The sequence below is a fragment of the Myotis yumanensis genome, unplaced genomic scaffold, assembly GCF_028538775.1.
Source record: "Myotis yumanensis isolate MYYU_CA2020_CCGP unplaced genomic scaffold, mMyoYum1.0.hap1 SCAF_22, whole genome shotgun sequence".
In the NCBI taxonomy this organism is placed as follows: Eukaryota; Metazoa; Chordata; class Mammalia; order Chiroptera; family Vespertilionidae; genus Myotis; species Myotis yumanensis.
In genome coordinates this window covers 16,063,998-16,084,507 of record NW_027223773.1, presented here as the reverse complement: position 1 = coordinate 16,084,507, position 20,510 = coordinate 16,063,998, and the positions used below count along the sequence as shown (strand labels likewise).

The 20,510-nt window shown below is 47.0% G+C and overlaps 1 gene segment (V, D, J or C); it reads left to right on the top strand.

Moving 5' to 3' along the window:
• Positions 1–4,148: 4,148 nt before the first annotated feature.
• Positions 4,149–4,621, top strand: LOC138999353 (immunoglobulin heavy variable 7-4-1-like). The segment is given in 2 exon segments: positions 4,149–4,206; positions 4,293–4,621. Coding segments are annotated over 2 exon segments (375 nt in total).
• The last annotated feature ends 15,889 nt before the right edge of the window (positions 4,622–20,510 follow it).

Below are 20,510 nucleotides of genomic sequence, written 5' to 3'. Positions count from 1 at the left end.
CTCATACAGACACAACTTCACCATAGCTGCCCCAGTGAGTGGTGTTCTCTCTTCACTGTCAGTGTTGAGAGATTTTATAAATGGAACCCAAAATTTTCAGACTATGGTGATTCATAGTGTGAACATGTAAGTAATGGCCCCAAAGGTGTCCAAGTGCAGATCCTCCTGACCTGGGAATGTGTTAACCTCTAGAACAGAGACACAGTGAGAATGTGCATGTAGGAAACAGGGACCCCTTCACACCAGTTTGCAGTGACACTTTCCTTATTTCTCTTGATCCCTGCCTTCTAGTTCATGGGTCAATGCTCAACCACTGATGCACACCAGCTGGGTTTGGCTTTTCGTTATATTAATTCCACTGTCTAAAAGTACCAACTACCTGGATTGCACACACAAATTCATAACCACAAAAAATTCTAAATATTAAAGTAACAAGGTACAGCCCCATTTTGTAATTAATAAGAAAACTGTACATTTGCAAGAAATCCCCAGGTTCCATGTCCTCACGCTACTGTGCTCCTCACAGACTAGAACTAAACTTAACCATGGTTTTCTCAGCACAGCACTCTGCTGGACAGAAAGGCACAGGGTCAGGGTGCCCTGAGGCTCAGGGTGACACTAGGGCACCATGGCCCCTGTAGTCCTGGCCTGGGATGTCTCCTGAGTGGCAGCTCAGCAGCAGCCTGCAGGGAGAGTCTTCTTTCACAATCCCACCGCCCTCAGGTGGCGCGCATTCTTTATACCCTGGACATTGAAGGCTGCGTGCACACCTGTCTTCAGGCTGCAGTTCTGTTTGCCCTTTCCTTCCTCTGCTTCTGGTCCACACACAGCTCCACTGGCTGCTCTCTTGGGTCAGGAACCCTCAGCCCTGGCCAATCCAATCAGTCGGCTACTACTCACACTCTGAACAGCCTTGGTGCAGCCTTCCTTGTGGTGGCCCCATCCATCCCCTGAATATCTGAATATCTGTTCCCTATCATCAGGCTTGCCTGCGGGACAGGCCCAGCACACCCTGGGCTGTCTCCACAGCTCCCTGGCATTTAATGTGCCATATGCCCAGGATCACTTTGACAATCTGTGTAAAAATCCGGCCAGACTGTTAACACTATACAATACAATCTGATGCATTAACCCATGAAATGAGCCACCACCTCTGGGTTCAGCAGAGTCAGAGCCTCCAGGACACCAGGTGCTTTGAGGACAACCACAGCTGCCCTGCATGTGACTGTGTCCACTGTGTCCACCACGGGGTGTCTCTAGCCCTAGCCTTGGTGGCCAACAAGGGCACCTCCCACCAAGGCCGAACCAACTCCTGACCAGGGCCTCTCCATGACCAGCTTCAGTCAGCCTCCTCCCAATCTCTTCCCAACCAGGTTGTGATCTGTAGGCTTGAAGGGCCATCTCTGCACGGTCACTATTAGCAAGAATCCCATCAAGCTGGTTTGGCTAGAATCCCCCACCTCCAGTATGTGCTCCTCCTTGAGGCCTCATTTGGTTCCCTATCCAGCAACACCCCCAGGCCTTCAGGGGAGGGAGGGCAGTTGGGGGCGACCAGGCTTGCAGGGGAGGACAGTTGGGGTGACCAGGCCAGTAGAGGAGGGCAGTTGGGGGTAATTGGGCTAGAAGGGGAGCAGTTAGGTGTCAATCAGGCTGGCAGGGGAGTGGTTAGGGAGTGATCAGGCTGGCAGACAGAAGCAGTTAGGGACAATCAGACCAGACAAGCAGGCAGGTGAGTGGTTGGGAGCCAGCAGACCCAGATTGTTAAAGGGATGTCCGACTGCCAGTTTAAGCCTGATGTCTGGCAGTTGGACATCCCCTGAGGGGTCCCAGATTGGAGAGGGTGCAGGCTGGGCAGAGAGACACCCCCCCACACATCCAGTGCACGAATTTCATGCACCAGGCCTCTAATCTATAATAATAAAAGCATAATATGTTAATTAGGCCAGACGTCCTTCCAGATGACCTTCTGGAGGAAGCTGGGGCTTCAAGGGGAGCCCTGGTCCCAGGTGCCTGCTGGTGGCTGGAGGGAAGCCTGGGTCCCAGGTGCCAGAGGGAAGCCTGTGCCAATAGCCATGGGAAGGAAGGCCTACTCTTGCATGAATTTCATGCATCAGGCCTCTAGTATGAATATAAGTTCTTGGGTTAATCTTGCCTGCCCTCTTCTCCTCCCTTCCCTCTGAGATTCCTCAGTCTGTATCCCTGCCTCTGGTTCTATTTCATTCATTCATTTATTTAGTTCATTAGATTCCACCTATAAGTTAGATCATGTGATATTTTTCTTTCTCTGACTGGCTTATTTCCCTTAGCATGATATTCTCCAGTTCCTCCATACTGTCTCAAAGGGTAAGAGTTCCTTTATTGAGAGGGGGAGAATACACTATATTTTATTTATTAATTGATATACTATTTGTTTTTAGGGGGGGACAGAGAGGGATAGAGAGAGTGAAAAATCGATGATAGAAAAACATACATCAGCTGTGCCTACGTGGGAGGAGGAGGAGGAGGGTGCTCATGGGGAAGTTAACCATCAGGATGGAGTGTCAAGAATAGACAGGCCCCTAGCCTGTCCTGGAACAATGAGTCTTGAGAACACAAGGTTTGCCTCCCAAAGCTGGGCTCACTCATCTGTCCAATGTGGCCATGCCCTCCAGGTGACCTCAGAGAGCAACCTCACCTGACAGCTGACAATGCTGCTGCCTCCTTCCCTCCCAGTTCTGAGCTGTGTGCTCTGCTTTATGAGAGGGGTCTCCAGGGGCACAGCAACACACCCCTGTAGCAAAGGGTGACCCAGCCCCACCTCTGACTCTCCCTGGAGCAAACCTGACTGGTTCTTGCATCTGGGTGCACAGGACCTGCTAGAACACAAGTTCCTGCTCTTCAAAGTCTGTGTTTGTATCCTGAGTGCATTTTATTGGCTTCCAGAGAAAGTCACACCCAGGCCTAGAATCCATGTGTGGTCCTTGCCCATGTGCTATGTACAGGGAGGAGGGGCAAATGTGGATTCATAGCAAAGAAAATCATCACAGTGTGTGTGTGTGTGTGTGTGTGTGTGTGTGTGTGTGTGTGTGATTTATTAAATAGAAGTGCACTGAGATTTGGGCACATGTCAGGATGTGCAGATGGGACCTTCAACAGAGGGACCTGAGGACATACTAGTAAGAGGCCCGAGAGCCTCCAGGAGCTTTTGGATGAGGGAAGTGTTGGCTGTATCCCTGCATCTGTCAACTCCAGGGAAGGGCTCCCTGCTGACTTCCTAAAGCCCTGGTTTTGGGTCTCCCTGCAGCACCACTGGGGCTCAGTAAGGCCAGGTCACGTTGTCCACAGACGTCAAAATACCACAGTGTCCCTGAGAAAGCAATCTCTATTCAGGGAACATCCTTCACTAATGGACTAGAGACACTGAGAGGTCAATGCCCTGTGAGCCTGACAGGACCCTCCCCTGCAGAGAGCCAGGGCTGGACAGCAGGGGACACTCAGGGCCCAGGACACCAGCTGCTGCTCCAGGAGCAGGTGCAGAGGGAGCTGGGCAAGGACTTCCTCTGAGGCCTGGGGCTTCCTCTCTTCATACAAACAATCCAAACCAAAAGTTGGACACAACTGCTAAGGTGACTGTGAATATCCTGCTCTATCAGAGCATTTACCAAACTCAATGAGACATGAGAACCACACACAGGGCGGTGTTTCTATGGCTTCAGGATATCTGCATTGTAAGAAGCTGGCACAGGGATGGGTTTATTACCTTACTAGGGGCAGCATTTTGGAGACACACTGATCCAGGAAGACATTCAGGTATCAAAGCCCAGAGCTGGTACAACTGGCCCCATGTCACCTAAAGTGGGCCCACAATGAGGAGCATGTCCTTTGGGGGCTGATTACTCAGTGGAGGAGCTGTGTCTGCACAGAGCTCAGGCCCCGGCAAGGGACACACATCCTCCAACCAGGATTAGGAGTTGAACCCTCAGAATCTCACTGAGCCTCGTCCCTATGCCATCCATCTTCTCTCAGGTGGGATCAAGAACTCAGCTATGAAATACTTTGCCTCATGAACATGCAAAAGAGAGGAGGCAGACTAGGTTAAATATGGATAAGTCTGTGCCCTGAGGGCATCACCCACAGCCACACCCTCCCCTACAGAAGTGCTCACAGCACAGCTCCTCACCATGGACTGGAGCTGGAGAACCCTCCTCCTGGTGGCTGTGCCTACAGGTAAGGGGCTCCCCAGGGTCTGGGTTGAGGGGGGTACCAGGGAGAGTCAAGGAGGATTTCCACCCACTCCTGTCCCATTTCCACAGATGTCCACTACCAGGTGCAGCTGGTGCAGTCTGGGGCTGAGGTGAGGAAGACTGGCGCCTCCGTGAAGGTCTCCTGCAAGGGTTCTAGATACGCCTTCACCAGCTACTGGATGCAATGGGTGCGACAGGCCCCAGGAGAGCACCTAAAGTATATGGGCTGGATCAACACAAATACTGGGAAACCCACATATGCTCAGGGTTTCTCAGAAAGATTTGTCTTCTCCATTAACACCTCTGTCAGCACTGCCTATCTGCAGATCAATGGCCTCAAGTCTGAGGACATGGCAGTGTATTACTGTGCAAGACACAGTGAGAGGAAGTCAGTGTGAGCCCAGACACAAACCTCCCTGCAGGAGAGACTGTGACCACCAGGGGGCACTCAGGGTCCCTGAACACAAGGACCATCACAGGAGCAGGTGCAGTTGCAGGTTCCAGCTGGTTTCCTGTGGGGTTTCCTCTTCATGTCACAGTTTCCCTCAGGGAACCTCTGGATTCCTGATCTGCACTTACCTCTAAAGTCTCTGAGTTAGAAAAATGTGTTGTAAACAGAGACAACTTTCTCACATGGACAAACCGCAGAGCCTGCCCCTCAGACACTCTTGTGCCCAAACAACAATTAAACATCAAATGTTCTGACCCAAGTCACCTGATTCTAACCAGAGGCTCTGCTGACTCAACAGTGCAGCTCAGCCCCACAAAGCTCATGTCCCAGTCAGCAGCAGGACATGTGTGTGTTAGACATCTGGCCCCAGAGGAGTGTGTCCCCAAAGGTAGAGAAGAAAGACTCTGTTGGTGATGGTCACTGACTTGTCGTCACTCTCATAGCACCAATAGCAGGTGACACCATGCAGGGGAAGTAGAGGAACCCACTGTACCTTCCAATGGAGGTGAAGTCTGATGATGTCCACACCCAGAGGGACCTGGAAAAGGTTTATCACTTCATGGAGCTGTCTGTTGGGAGCAGGGCAGGCTTTTCAGCAAGTAAGTCTTGATGGGGTCCTCAGGTAAGGACACTCATTCGTGTTTTTATTTTGGGTCAGTGGTGGGGCCTGGGAGGATCCTGCTCAAGGGAGGGGCTTGTCTGGGTTTAATATCTCTCTCTTCTGTTTCCCAGGTGGACAGGAAAAGAGGGAGGAATGAACCTTGACATGTCACCGTCAAACATAAAAAAATAGAGCCTGACTACTTATTCCACTGACACCTATAAAATATGAATAAACACAAGGAGCTACCCACCATTGTGGGCAGAAAACAGTTCTAGGTTTTCAAACAGGAGAATAATTAGCACCTGTAAGCAATGATAAGGAACAATAACAGGATTAACCAGAAGCCTTAGGTCAAGGTCAAGGGCAGACCTCATTCTGCAAGGCCATCAGCTTGTTCTGAAGGACGTGGCTCAGCTTTCTGCTTCCACAGACCAGGAGCTCCCTCAGGATGACAAGGACCCTCAGGTGGGGGAGCCCTAGTGGAGCAGCCTTCCAACTGGGTGGGGTCATGATTGATCCTTGAATTGCTGCTATGAGCACAATGCATGTGTCCCTCATACTCACATATTAAAACCTAAAACCCAAGGTGATGGTATTAGGGGGTGGGGCCTGGGGACCTGCTTAGGTCTTGAGGGTGGAGTTCTCATGAGGGGTTCTTAAAAAAGAGGGCTGGGGAAGCTCCCTTGGTCCATCCACCTCTGAGATTCCAGAGAAAAATGGTGGTTGAGCATTTTTACCACCACATTTTTACAGTACTTTGGAATTAAAGGATTTTCAATGGCTGCAAATTGACGATTTAGAGATGCAACTTGCAGATTTTCAAGGTAGCATTTGGACTCATGTGTTTGTCTACTTAAGGTTGAAACTTGAAAATCTGGAACAAAATCGTTTGAATAATGAAGAAGAGTGCAACTACGAACAAGAAATTTTGAGTTCTTAGAACAGATTACCTGACACTTTTAGCAACATAAAAAATCTAGCGATGGCTTTCCTAACAATTTTTTATCAACATATTTTTGTGAAACTTTGTTCTCAGCATTAAATAATATTAAAACGAACAAAAGAAACCAGCTAACAGATGAAGTTAGTGGCGCTTGCTTGGCCTTGAAGTGCACCAAGTATGAACCTGCAATCAAAGAATTAGCAAACAAACTTCAGCACCAAAAAAGTCACTAATTTCTAGTTTTCATGCCATTTGATTATCATTGTTTTTATTATTTTTTCCTAAATGTACATTGTTTTTATGTTTTTGTTCATTTCATTCATATTTTTTGGTTGATTTTTCTTTGTTAAATGGCATTTAAATATATAAAATAAATATCAAAAATATAAATCTCTTTTTTTACTATGGTTGGAAATATAAAAAAAAAAAACACGAATATTTCTATATGTGACACGGCACCAGAGTTAAGTTAGGGTTTTTCAAAATTTTGACACGTCGAGCTCAAAAGGTTCGCCATCACTGGTTTAGGCCATACTTTTCTCCAATTCCAATGTGTTTCATGACCCATACAGTCCCCTTTCCCAGACTTAGCTGGTGAGTGAGGTCAAGGGAAGAGATACCCAAAAATAGATCCCAGAATGAGTAGGGCATTCTGGACTCAGTCCCTCTAGTTATAGAAAAGAGATGCCCCACATTAAAATTTCTGTTCAAGCTCCAGGGTAAATCATCTCCTGGGCTGTGCAGGCTCACAGCTCTCTCCTCACACAGGGCTCAGGTCCCTGGGAAGGCAGAGCTGTGGTTTAGAAGAAGAGGAGACTGCTGGGTCTTTTCCTGTGCCTGGTGACAGCCCCCCAAGGTGAGGGTCTCAGGGGTCATGGGAAGGCTGTGACTGCACGTGACTGACAGGGACTAATGCTCCTTGTCCCCAGGTGTCCTGTCCCAGGTGCAGCTGCAGGAGTCGGGCCCAGGACTGGTAAAGCCCTCAGAGACCCTCTCCCTCATCTGCACTGTCTCTGGATTCTCTTTAAGTAGTTATACCATGCACTGGACCCTCCAGGCTCTGGGAAAGGGCCTGGAGTAGATTGGGGGTATATAGACTGATGGAAATACAATCTATAGCCCAACATTGAAATCCTGACTCAGCATCACCAGGGACATATCTAAGAGCCACGTTTACTTAACACTGAACAGCCTGAGAGCTGAGGACACGGCCATGTATTACTGTGCAAGACATACAGTGAGGGGAAGTCAGTGTGAGCCCAGACACAAACCTCCACCAGAGAGACAGCAGACCTGGGCTAAAGGGGGCACTCTGGATAACAGGGTGCGATCAGGAACCACAGCAGGAGAGCAGCCCCAGGCGCAGGGGCAGAGGGAGGTGGGAAAGAAGGGTGTCCTTTTGGGAGCAGGGATTTCCTCTCAATGCTCTCAGCTGGGTCCAGGGACGATTCTTTCTTTTTCTCTGTGGCCTTAATTTCCCTTCTTCTCATGGCAGACAATAGAGGAGGAGGTCACATTGCTGTTGGCAGATGATATATGTGCAGTGACTGGGGACTTCCCTCACCCCATTCCCGTATTTTCTGCTGTTCTTTCTCGACAGAGACTATCCTCGGTGCTCATATTGGCCTGTGATTGGCAACTTTTCCCACCAAGAGAGACCCCAGCATAGCCCAGGCAGCTGTGTGCTGAGCTCAGTGAATGAGCCAAATGCCCACCTGTCCCCAGAGGGGCCCTTCCTTCTGATAGGCCCACAGCAAATAAAACATGTGCATGTCCCACCAACAGTGAAAGTTGAAAAAAATCCATCTAAATGGTGCCAAGAACTCTTAAGGGCTGCTCCCTGGTCACCTCTCACCTGTACAGGTGCCAAGGTTTGCTGTACCACAGGAGCAGGAAATGACCTCAGGTCTCTTTGTAAAGGTGTCACACAAACACTGATGTGACATGACACCAGAGTGCCTATCCCGTGTTGTTCAGTTTAATAGGGAATTTTAACAAAGGTTCATTGGGAATCATCTCATTTTAACAAGCAGCTGCCTTGAGAAATCAAATACCTTAGTGAAGGAGACAGCTATACAGTTGTTCATTCTTTTTTTTTCTTAAAATCATGGGCTAAACTTTGGCATTTCATAATGGCAGCATTGAGTCCTCTGTAGATTACTCCTTTGAGGGCTCAGAGGCGATAATAACTCAGGTTGGGACTGCTTGTTGGCATCTGGATCTATCTCAGCATTTTCCTAGCCTCCATGTTATAGGTCTTGTAGTGGCTCCACCCTCACTGCACTCACATCTGCAGGACAGAGGAGAGCTTCCCGCACTTCCCATGTTGCTCCTTTGATGGGTTTCCAGGAGCCATGAGAACACACTTTGTCTGCCCAGCACCCCCAAGTCATGCACTGGTCCCCAGACCTCTGCGTGTCTTCCCTGGGCCCCTCCTGACTGACAGCTCTGGGGACTGCAGAACCTCCTGCCACGTGGATGAGTTTACATCAGATAGAGGAACCGATTCTGAAGGAAACTCACTTTATTTAGCAAGTGCTGGATCCAGCCTCCAGTTATAATACTGCTGTGTGATCCATCAGGTGCTATTAGGTCAAGGCTCTCCCTGGGAGTCTCTAATAAAATGAAGGTGTGCACTGAGTCATCCCTGATGGAGGTAAGACAACTACCTCCCATTCTTGGAATTCAGCCATGACACCTGTCTGTCTTCATTGCATGACACAGTAGTTTGGATCTCACCTGGAACCTGCAACTTGGGTTAATTTTCAAGCCGGTGCTTTTTTACCTGAATGACTATGGATGTTATGCATGGCTATCTCAGGAAAAGGGGAGACAAATTAAACAATGAGGAAATCACAACATGATGAAGGGACCATCCTGGAGGTGTGTCTGCTCAGATGTGGTGAATTTCCATCCATGGTAATTCATGTCGAGGCTTGGAGTGGCTATTTCCACACTGCATATTGGTCCACCCAGTGAAGGTGTACAGACACAGTGAGAGCATTGCCAAGGGCCACATGCAGATGTGAGTAGGGACTTGAGAAGGAGCAGATGGTGCTTCTGAAATGAGCTGCTGATGAAGCAGGAAAGCCCAACATTTCCTCCCGCTCCCCAGTTAGAACTATGTCATGTGTCCACATGGACACAGACCCTGGTGATGAAAACAAGGCAGAACTGCGAAGGCTGACCAGGTTACTATGAAATTAGATCCATCAGCTCCAGCAATGGGAGGTTATCCGAATGACCTACTTAATCTGTAATCAAGGGATAGAGCAAATACTATTCTTCATATCAATAATTATTTTATTTAGATCAGATATTTCATATAAGTGATTTACATCAAGATATTTTATAATTAAATTTCCAAAACTAAAATGTAACTTCTCCCCCATTGATACCAACAAATTCATGTAAAAATATCTGGTTATAATTATTTTCTTCTATTTCCCAATGTTTGAAACTGGATGTACAACAGAATCTAGAGAATAAACACCACAAAGGAGGAAGTGCAGCTGCTACATGTCCAGCACCAAACTCCCCTGAAGGAATAGGACCCAGGAGCTCTGTCTGTGTCTCTATAGTTCATGCTTCTGGTTCCCAGGGACCCACACAGATGCTCCTCTCTCCCCTAACACTTAGTCCACTGGCTCTAGGTTCACACTGAGGTCTTAGTTTATCTTCTGATCACTTTGTAAAGGAAAAAGTGTCAGATGGAACTTCCCATCTACTGAACATGAACCTCCTGCACTTTTACTTCTATCTAAGACTGTGAGGTTGATTTCTCTTAGCTGTCATTACTGGTGACTGTCAAAGGTATCTCTCATTTTAAACCTTTCTCTCTTTCTTTTTATGACAATTTTCTCTCCTGGATATTTGTAAAGGAGTACCGGAGCATTTGGGTTTCATGGGAAGTGCACAGGCCCAGATGTGGGGAATTATTTAACATGCATGCACCTGTGGACATGTCATATTAAGGGACAATGTACTCTATGTCAGAGTCCAACACCAGAGCTCTCTATATAGCAGGAGGACATGCAAATAAGAACCCTTCTGCTTATAAAAACCAGACCAGCCTCGACCCTGCAGCTCTGGGACAGGAACCCAGCCCTGGGATCCCCAGGTGTTCCCATTCCATGATCAGGACTGAACACAGACCACTCACCATGAGGTTTGGGATCAGCTGGGTTTTCCTTGTGGCTCTATTAAGAGGTAACGTATGGACAATAAAAGACACTGAGTATGTGAGTGGACATGAGTGAGAGAAACTGCACATGTGAGAGTTTCCTAACTAAGACATCTTTGTGTTTTCAGGTGCCCAGTGTGAGGTGCAGCTGGTGGAGTCTGGGGGAGGCTTGGTGCAGCCTGGGGGGTCTCTGAGACTCTCCTGTGCAGCCTCTGGATTCACCTTCAGTAGCTACTACATGAACTGGGTTCACCAGGCTCCAGGGAAGGGGCTGGAGTGGGTTGCACACATTACTAACAGCGGTGGCAGCTCATACTATGCAGAGTATGTGAAGGGTCGATTCACCATCTCCAGGGACAACGCCAAGAACACACTGTACCTGCAAATGAACAGCCTGAGAGTGGAGGACACGGCCATGTATTACTGTGCTACAGACACAGTGAGGGGAAGTCAGTGTGAGCCCAGACACAAACCTCCCTGCAGGAGGAGCTGTGACTACCAGGGGGCGCTCAGGGTCCATGAACACAAAGACCATCTGAGGAGCTGGTGCAGTTGGTGGTTTGGACTGGTTTCCTATGTGGTTTCCTCTTTATGTCACAGTTTCCCTCAGGGAACCTCTCTGGATTCCTGACTGCGTTTATCTCTGAGGTCTCAGACTTAGAAAAGTGTGTGGTAAAGAGAGAGAACTTTCAGACGTGGACAAACCACAGAGCCTCTTTCAGATACTCTTGTGCCAAGTTCCAATTAATAATCAAATCTTCTGCTAATGTCACCTAAACCCAAATAGAGGCTCTGCAGACTCAACAGTGCAGCTCCTCACAGCTCAGTGCCCATCCAGTAAACAGCAAGACTCGTGTGGGCTGGACTGTGGGCACCAATATTGTGTGACCTCAAAGTTAGTGAAGAGAGACCCAGGTGGTGAAAGTCAATGACTTGCCATCATGCTCATAGCACCTAGAGTAGGTGATGGCAGGCAGAGGCAGAGAGACCCATAACAGCTTGTTACAAATGTCCAGGCTGACAACAAACACACACACCAAGGGACATGGAATGTTTATTATGTACGTGGTTGAAATATCTGGGAATCGCAGGAAAGGTGATTCAGTAAGACAGAGCTGATTTCATGGATCCAGGAAAGGGGACTGGCATGGAGTGTTTATTTTGGTGAGGTAGTGGGGAGAGGGAGGAATTCCCCTTCCAGGGGCTTGTGTGGTTTCAATTTCACAATGACATCTAAAGACAAAAGCATGATTTCTTATCCAATATTCCATGTGGGGCAGATGGATAAGAGGCAGTAATGACCACCTGTTTTCAGAAGTCAAATGAAAAAGAAATACAGTATGGCTACCCACTTACTTACATCTATGAAACTTTAGGAAACAAAGGGTCCATATGTTTGTGCAAAACTAATGTCTGCATAAAATGAGAATACTAAATATAAGTAAACAAATGATGACAATGATGGTGCTGATGATGATGGTGCTGATGGTGACAATAATGATGATGGTGGTAGTGGTGATGGTGATGGTGATGGTGATGGTGATGGTGATGGTGATGGTGACGATATTATTGGAAAGGAATCTTGGTCCAATATCTTGGTGGGATTCTGTACTTTGTCCAAGGTCATTGCCTTATAGCAATTTACAGTTGAGATTTTGGGGACTCAATCCCCCAGTGGTATCTGAAGAGGATATGCCTGATTTATTTTCCTATAAAAACTCATTATGTGTGGACAACCACCATGTCTATAGAAAATGAGAGGGATGGTTAAAGTAAGCAAATGGTGATGAATATGGTAATGATGATGATGACCATGATGGACTGAAAGAGGGGCCCTGGTTCAATTAAATATTTGCTCCTCCTACTGACCCACAATCACCATGGCTCCTCCAATAGAGAGTGTCCACTCTTCCCTCAATGTGTTGACATATTTTATAATGGGAGCCCCAATAATTATGCAGCTACACTGATTCATGTTGAGACCATGTGAGTAATGACCAAAAGGTGTCCAAATCCTAATCCGCTGGATCTGGGAAGGTGTTACCTTCTAGAACAGAGACACTGTGATAATGTACATGTCAAAAACAGGGAGTCCCCTTTCCACCAGTTGAAAACGACATGTTCCTTATTTCTCTAGATCCATACCTGCATGATCTTTAACATTTCTATTTCTAAAAAACTGCTATTCATAATGATTCATGTACTAGAGGCCTGGTTCATGGGATTTGTGCACTAAGGGAACAGTCCATCCTGGTCAGCCGAGCAGCTGTGGACCTGCCCTGTAAGCTGCTGCTCCTGCTGTAGGAGTGCACTGACAACCAGGGGGCAGCTCCAGCATTGAGTGTCTGCCACCTGGTGGTCAGCGTGCCTCATAGCGACTGGTTGACTGGTCATTCTGATTGTTCTGCCATTTGGTTGCTGGGCTTTTATTATAAAGGATACTCTACAATGATGTAAGCTGTCACTATCATTCCCTGTATATCCTTCTAGGGCAGTGGTTCTCAACCTTCTGGCCCTTTAAATACAGTTCCTCATGTTGTGACCCAACCATAAAATTATTTTCGTTGCTACTTCATAACTGTAATGTTGCGACTGTTATGAATCGTAATGTAAATATCTGATATGCAGGATGGTCTTAGGCGACCCCTGTGAAAGGGTCGTTCCACCACCAAAGGAGTCGCGACCCACAGATTGAGAACTGCTGTTTTAGGGCTTTAGTGGAAGAGGTTTTAAACCCCATGTCTAGTAACTCTGTTCCTGAAAATAAGGCATATTTTGTCATGTGACTGAAAACAAGTCTAGCATCGTCCACTAACCCAGGTCCAATGTCAACAACATACTAGGAAATTGAACAGCACATTGAAAGGATCATTTACCATGATCAAGTGGGATATAGTCTTAGAATGCAAGGATAGTTCAACATATGAAAACCAGTCAATGTGCTACAACTCATTCACAGAATGAAGGACAAATATATACCTATATATCATCATATAAACATATATAAAAAAGAAAAATATTTTAAATATCTAGAATAATTTCATGACTAAAGTGTAAATAATTTAGCAATACAAGGTATGTACTGCAACATAACAAAGGCCGCATTAAAAAAATTCAACAGGAAACACAATACTAAACTGAAAAAAATTGAATGTTATTCTTCTAATATCAGGACAAACAGGCATATCCACTGTGACTAATTCTATTCTAAAAACCAGAAGTACTTGTCAAAAAATTAGGCAATAAAAATATATAAGATAAAACAAGTTAAAATGTTTCCCCTTATCTCTATGCAGATGATATGATCTTGTACATAGAAAACCCTAAAAACTGCACTAGAAAACTGATGAAACTAGAAAGTAAACTCAGGAACAATATAAGGTACAAAACCAACACAAAAATGACTTGTGCCCCTAACCACTCTCAATAAAGTGTCTTCATGACTCTAGGAAATATGTGGGGCTGTTTCACAGGAAAGTGAGGAAAGAGAACTTGAAGTGGATAAACAACAAGGAGATGACAACCTAATGAAACAAGAACCCTGGACGTGTGTGTCCTCAGTCTTGGTTAATCCCCATTTATGTTCCTAGGTAACTTTCCCCTATGTGGCATACAGTCAGGTGCAAGATCCAGTTAACACCCATCATGTGGAGACACGGTGACAGTGGTCCCAAGTGTCAATTGCAGACGTTTCTGCTTTCCAAGAACAACATTTATCTTACCTAAACTGAATTATTCCTAAATCATTATTCACATCTTCCCCTAAGCACACCTTGTAAAAACTGAGATTCTTCTATATCCCAAGGTATGAAATGGAATCTACAACCAAGGCTACAGAATCAACACAGCAAAGGAGGCAGTGAAGCTGCTACACATCCAGCACCAAGCCCCCTAAAGGAATAGGACCCTAGAGCTCTTTCAATGACAGGAAGTCATTGTGAGCCCAGATGCAAACCTCCCTGAGGGAGACAGCAGAGCTAATAACACTAGACTAATAAAACTGTTCAATCTCCTTCCACCATCATTTCAACATATGAATGATTCCAAGTTGTGCACATGCATAATGGTAGAACATATTTGTATAAAAGTAGATTCAAAAATTTTGAAATTGTGGATACACTCAGGTTTTGAGATTCAGAAATGGTCTGAACAAATCCTAATTCCATTTACACCTGTTTGAAAGATGCACAAAAAGTTACAAGTGTAACCTACTCACCTAGTCCACCATTTCTTCTTATGCTCAGAAAGTTTTGGCTATTCTTTGACCAAATTACAATGTGTTTCATGACCCAGGTGGTCCCTTGTCCCTGACTTACATGCTGAGTGAGGTCAAGGGAGGAGATGCCCAAATAGGGTTCTAGAATGACCAGGGCGACCTGAGCGCAAGCCCTATACTTACAGAAAAGGCTGTCCCACATGCAAATTACTACTCAAGCTCCTAGGAAAATCCTCTCCTGGGTTGTTCAGGCTCACAGCTCTCTCCTCACACAGAAAAGAGGTCCCTGGGAAGACAGAGCTGTGGTCTAAAAGAAGATGACACTGTTGGGTCTTCTCCTGTGCCTGGTGACACCCATAAAAATTGAAGATCTCAGGGGTCATACAGGGGTCATGGGATGGCTGTGACTGCAGGTGACTGACAGGACTGATGATCCTCATCCCCAGGTGTCCTGTCCCAGGTGTAGCTGCAGGAGTCTGGCCCAGGACTGGTTAAGCCCTCGCAGACCCTCTCCCTCACCTGCACTGTGTCCAGGGGCTCAGTCATAAGCAATTAATTCTGGAACTGGATCCACCAGCCCCCGGGGAAAGGTTGCAATGGATGGGATACTGGACAGGGAACATAAGGCACAACATGGTTTTTCAGGGCCGCATCTCCATCACTGCTGACACAGCCAGAAACCAGTTCTTTCTGCAGCTGAGCTCTGTGTCCACTAAGAACACTGCTGTGTATTACTGTGCAAGACACAGTGAGGGGAAGTCAATGTGAGCCCAGACACAAACCTCCCTGAGGGAGGCACCAGCACAGAGAGCAGCCCCAGGACCAGGGGTAGAGGAAGGTTGGGATTTAAGGGGCTTCCTGTTGTGCTCAGGGATTTACTCTCAAGCTCTCAGCTGCATCCAGGGATGATTCTTCCTTTTCATATTCTCACTGCGGACAACAAAGGAAGAAAGGACATTGTCCATTGCTCGTGACATATTGGCAGTGAAGGGAGCTTCTCCTTCACCAAGGCTCCTTCACAAATTCTAAAACTGATTTTTTTCACTGTCTTTTAAACATATCACTGATGAGTGTGAACTTCACAGGTGGGTTGCTAGGATTGGGCTGTGTGCACAGCTCCTCGTCCATCCCTCAGAGGTTACAGCTACCTTCAGTGTCTGACTCTCTGTGTGCTCTCCCCATCCTGGTTCCAGGAAGATCACAGGGCCCTCCAGCTGCTGAAAGGCCTGAGCACAGTCAGGGCTGGCGGATCTCACCCATCCTCTCTGAGTCTACATTAATTCCCGGAGGAGCTGTCAGCTCAGTGTACCAAACACAGGGAGCCCACACATCCGTCCACATGAGGGACCCCTGCTGTCCTGCATGAAGCAGTGCTAACCCCATCGTGGAGACAGGTGATCCTGTGGGCTAGGATGTGCATCATCAAACTCCTGCTTCCACCTTTTCTCCTGGATCCAAGGTTTTCTAGCTTCACTGTGGGTGAGATGTGCATTGGTAGCATGTTGAAAGCTGAGGAGCTGTCCATGGGATCCCTGCATCCATACTGTTCTCTTACTACTTGCCCAGGAAACACAGAGTCACATAGATACATAGTCACACACACACAGAGTCACAAACAGTCACACATACAGGCACACACACACATAGTCACACACATAGTCACAATACACAGTCACACATTCACCAAGTCGCACACTCATTTCTGGAAAAGACATGCATTCATACATGAGCAGTGATACAAAGACATGAATTCACTCATGTCACTACACACTATACTTTATGAATCCTATATAAGAAATTGTGGTTATATTTCATTCTCTTGGATGCCAAATGAAATAAATATGTGGTCTGCAAGCAACTATTATTTCAACACGGACCACACCCTGTGAAAATCAACAGTTGTATTTCTCAGTCTACTTAGTAAGGGCTCAAATTAAGAATTTGATCTCAACTTTGCTAGATTGCTACAAATTAAAAAAAACTTAATTGAAATAATATTGAAAACCTTCCACCAAATAAAAGCCAAGGGCCAAATGGACTCAAGGGGGAATTCTACCAGAATTTCAAATAAGAATTAATAAATTTTAAACCAACTCTTCTTGAACTCTTCCAAGAATTAAAGGAAGAGGCAACTTTGTCAAACAGATATATTGAATTGACCATTACTCTCATATCAAAGCCAAGTAAACATACAAAAATGACAGGTCCATATCCCTGATGAACATACATGCAAAAACCCTCAACAGCCAAAACCGGTTTGGCTCAGTGGATAGAGGGTCGGCCTGCGGACTGAAAGGTCCCGGGTTCGATTCTGGTCAAGGGCATGTACCTGGGTTGTGGGCACATCCCCCGTGGGAGATGTGCAGGAGGCAGCTGGTCGATGTTTCTCTCCCATCGATGTTTCTAACTATCTATCTCTCTCCCTTCCTCTCTGTAAAAAAATCAATAAAATATATTAAAAAAAAAACCCTCAACAATATACTAGGAAACTTAACAGCACATTGACAGGATCATTTACCAAGATCTAGTGGGATACCGTCCTAGCATTAGTATGCAAGGATGGTTCAATGTATGTAAACCAGTAAGTACGATACATCTCAGCCACACAATGAGGGATAAAGTATCCTGTATAATAAAAGCCTAATATGCAAATTGTCCCCTCTACTGGAGTTGGGCTGGGAGTTTGACTGCTCAACCAGTTGCTCTGACGTGCATTGACCATCAGGATGCAGATGCTCCAACCAGTAGGTTAGCTTGCTGTGGACACTGGTGGGCTGGACTGGAAAGTGAGGTGTGAGGTGAGAGTCTTCAGGAATCTCCCAGGGTTTGGCCTGTGCCCTGGGTGTAGGAGGGCGGGTATGGGAGCCAGGAGGGACCAGGTGGCATGAGAGGCTGCTATGCATTATCTGAGAGCCGTGGACTGCACAGCCCTCTGCAGCCTGTGGCATTCTCAGAGTTCAATTTATAATCTTCAGAGCTGCTTCTTTTTATTTGTTAAGTTTCACTAACTACTCCAGGAGAGTGGGTAGCACCATTAAGGAGGGGTGGGTAGACAGGCCAGGCAAGCCTGCCAGAGGCAGAGGCTAAGGGGCAGCCTCAAGCTCCCTGGAATGCAGCAGAGAGGGGGGGTGGGGCTGAGTCAGAGAAATGGAGTCCAAAACTTGAAAGGAAGCAGGAGGCAGTGAGGGGCAGAGGGTGATTGCTGTGCATGGGCCTAGAAAAGCTGCTGGGTGGGGGCAGCCTAGGAGCCTGGTGCCTCTCCCACAGAGCAGGCTCCACATCCCTCCCTCCTCCTCCCCATGACCCATCACCCCAGCTATCCTTTGAAGCCCTTCTAAGCTCCCCCTGAACAGCTCAGCACCACATCTTGGCCCTGCAAGGCGCCGCCCACCCTGCCTAGCTCACACCACCTAGCCTGCCCAGCACAGCACCACCCTGCCCCACACAGCCTTTGGGGAGCTCTATCTCCAGAGGAGAAACGGGGAGGCTGCAGACAGAAGGTCACAGGAGGAGGGGCCAGAGCAGGGCCCACCAAGTTATATGGAGGGGAGGCAGGAAGAGACCCCACAGGACTGGGGACAGAGATGGGCAGAGAAGGAGGGCTGTGAGGAAGCGTTACCCTTGGTTGAAGTAAAAATCCTGACCCCATTTTACAGACCCCAGCAGAGTGTGTGTGGAAGGGGGGGAGGCAAAGACAAAAGAGGGTGTGAGGGAACTGGATGGATGGAGAGCAGCGACATTTGATTCATGGCCTATCTATTTTTATTTTTGATAATATGTTTTTATTGATTTCAGAGAGGAAGGCAGAGGGAGAGAAAGATAGAAACATCAATGATGAGAGAGACTCGATCTGTTGCCTCCCACACACCCCCTACTGGGTATTGAGCCCGCAAACCCAGGAATGTGCCCTTGAGGGGAATCAAACTCAGGACCTTTCAGTCTTCAAGCCATGGTTCTAACCACTGAGCCAAATCATCAAGGGTGACCCATGGCCTATTTAAAACTGATGCAGTAAGCTGAGCAGGGGTCTTTCCACAATGATGTTACCTGATAATGAGTATGTCTCTCCTTATGTTGGGATAATCTGAACTGGAGCAAAGTAAAGACACACCCATGGAGCCTGCAAAGGTTTTCCATGCACACTTTGTAATTTACTTCCTGTGTCAGCTGAAGAGGTGAGCAGAGCTTGGGAAGGACAAGGGTCCAGGGGCCAGAGGGAAAGTCTGCTGAGCATTCTGCACAGTGAGTTACAAAATATATATATTTTGTGGGACAGCACTAATATATATATATGCCTAATATGCTAAGTGTCTGACCAAGTGCATTCTGCACAGTGAGTTACAAAATATATATATTTTGTGGGACAGCACTAATATATATATATGCCTAATATGCTAAGTGTCTGACCAAGTGGTCACTATATCTGACCAAGTGGTCACCTCTTGGTCGACCAACTGGTCACTATGATGTGCTCTGACCACCAGGGGGCAGATGCTCTGACCGGTAGATTAGCTTGCTGCTGGGGTCTGGTCAATTGAGACTGAGCAAGATGGGGTCAGACACACCCTGGAACCCTCCTGCGGTCCCTCTCAGGCCACCAGCCCTGATCACCCCCATTTGGACGAGATGGCCCTGATTGGCCCATATGGCTGGCCAGGCGGAGGAACCCCACCTGTGCACTAATTCGTGCACCAGGCCTCTAGTCATCATATGAATAAATATAGAATGATACCTTTAAAACTGAAACTCGCTTCAAAATTTAAATTATTGGGAGATTAGGTGGAGAAGCGATGAATCTCTATACTAAAGGCCAAATTTGAGAAGCCAACAAGTGACATCATGTTACACAGAGAAAATTTCCAACATATTATTCTTACATCAGGACCAAGACAAGGGCTCCCCCTTGACTACTTCTATTCATCAAAACTAGAAGTCCTTGTCAGAATAATTATAAAGAAAAGGAAATGTAAAATGTCTAAATCAGAAAGAAACAACTCATTGGTGTGAATTATCCCTGAGTTCTGAAAACAGCAGGGAGGAGGGAAATGCAACAATGCAGCTTTGAGAGTAGCTATCTTCTCCCTCAGTTTGAACAGAGGGGCTATTTGAATCAGAGAAGCTAACAATTTGGGGTTTCATTATCAGGTGCTTCTCATACATTGTGGTGGCCACAGCAAAGGAAAAGAAAGGCCTTTTTTTTTGTCCTTACAATCAGGTTTCCAATCACATTTCCATGATGTAAAGTTAATTACTCCTAAATCATTAAGGGCAACTCCACCTAAATAGAACTGGTTATGCTTAAAAGTGTTCTATATCCTGGGACAGCCTGTCCCAGAGCAGAGGTGCAGACAGGCCTACAAAGCTGGCGGGGCCAGGACCCTGGCTGACACCAGGCCATGGAGGACCAGTCAAAGTTGCTTACCCGCCAGCTGCTAATGGACTCCCTGGAGTACTACACCAGGAGGCCCAGCAGCTCCCTACACCCACCATCCTCGCTTGAGGCTGCTGTGATGCATTCCGTCGCCTCCCTTTCACAGGAGCGTTACCAGCTCTCCTGGACCCGCTACTGCCAATGTCGGGGTAACCATGTGGAGATGGTGGCCAACATGATGCAGAACATATTTTGACAACCCCGGGCTCCAACTGGGGCTGGGTGGTGGCACTCCTGACTTTGGTGGGGTTCCTGCTGGAGAGACCACCAGCAAGCCACAAGTGGGCATTGAAGAAGTGGGATGCCAGGGTTGACCTGGACTGCCAGAGCCTGGTGACCTTGCTGTGCGCTTGTCTCATGGGGAAGCACCGCACCTGGCTGGAGGCACAAGGCAGCTGGGATGGCTTTTGCCACTTCTTCAGAGCTACATGGTCACGTTGGAGCAAAATGCTGGTTCTG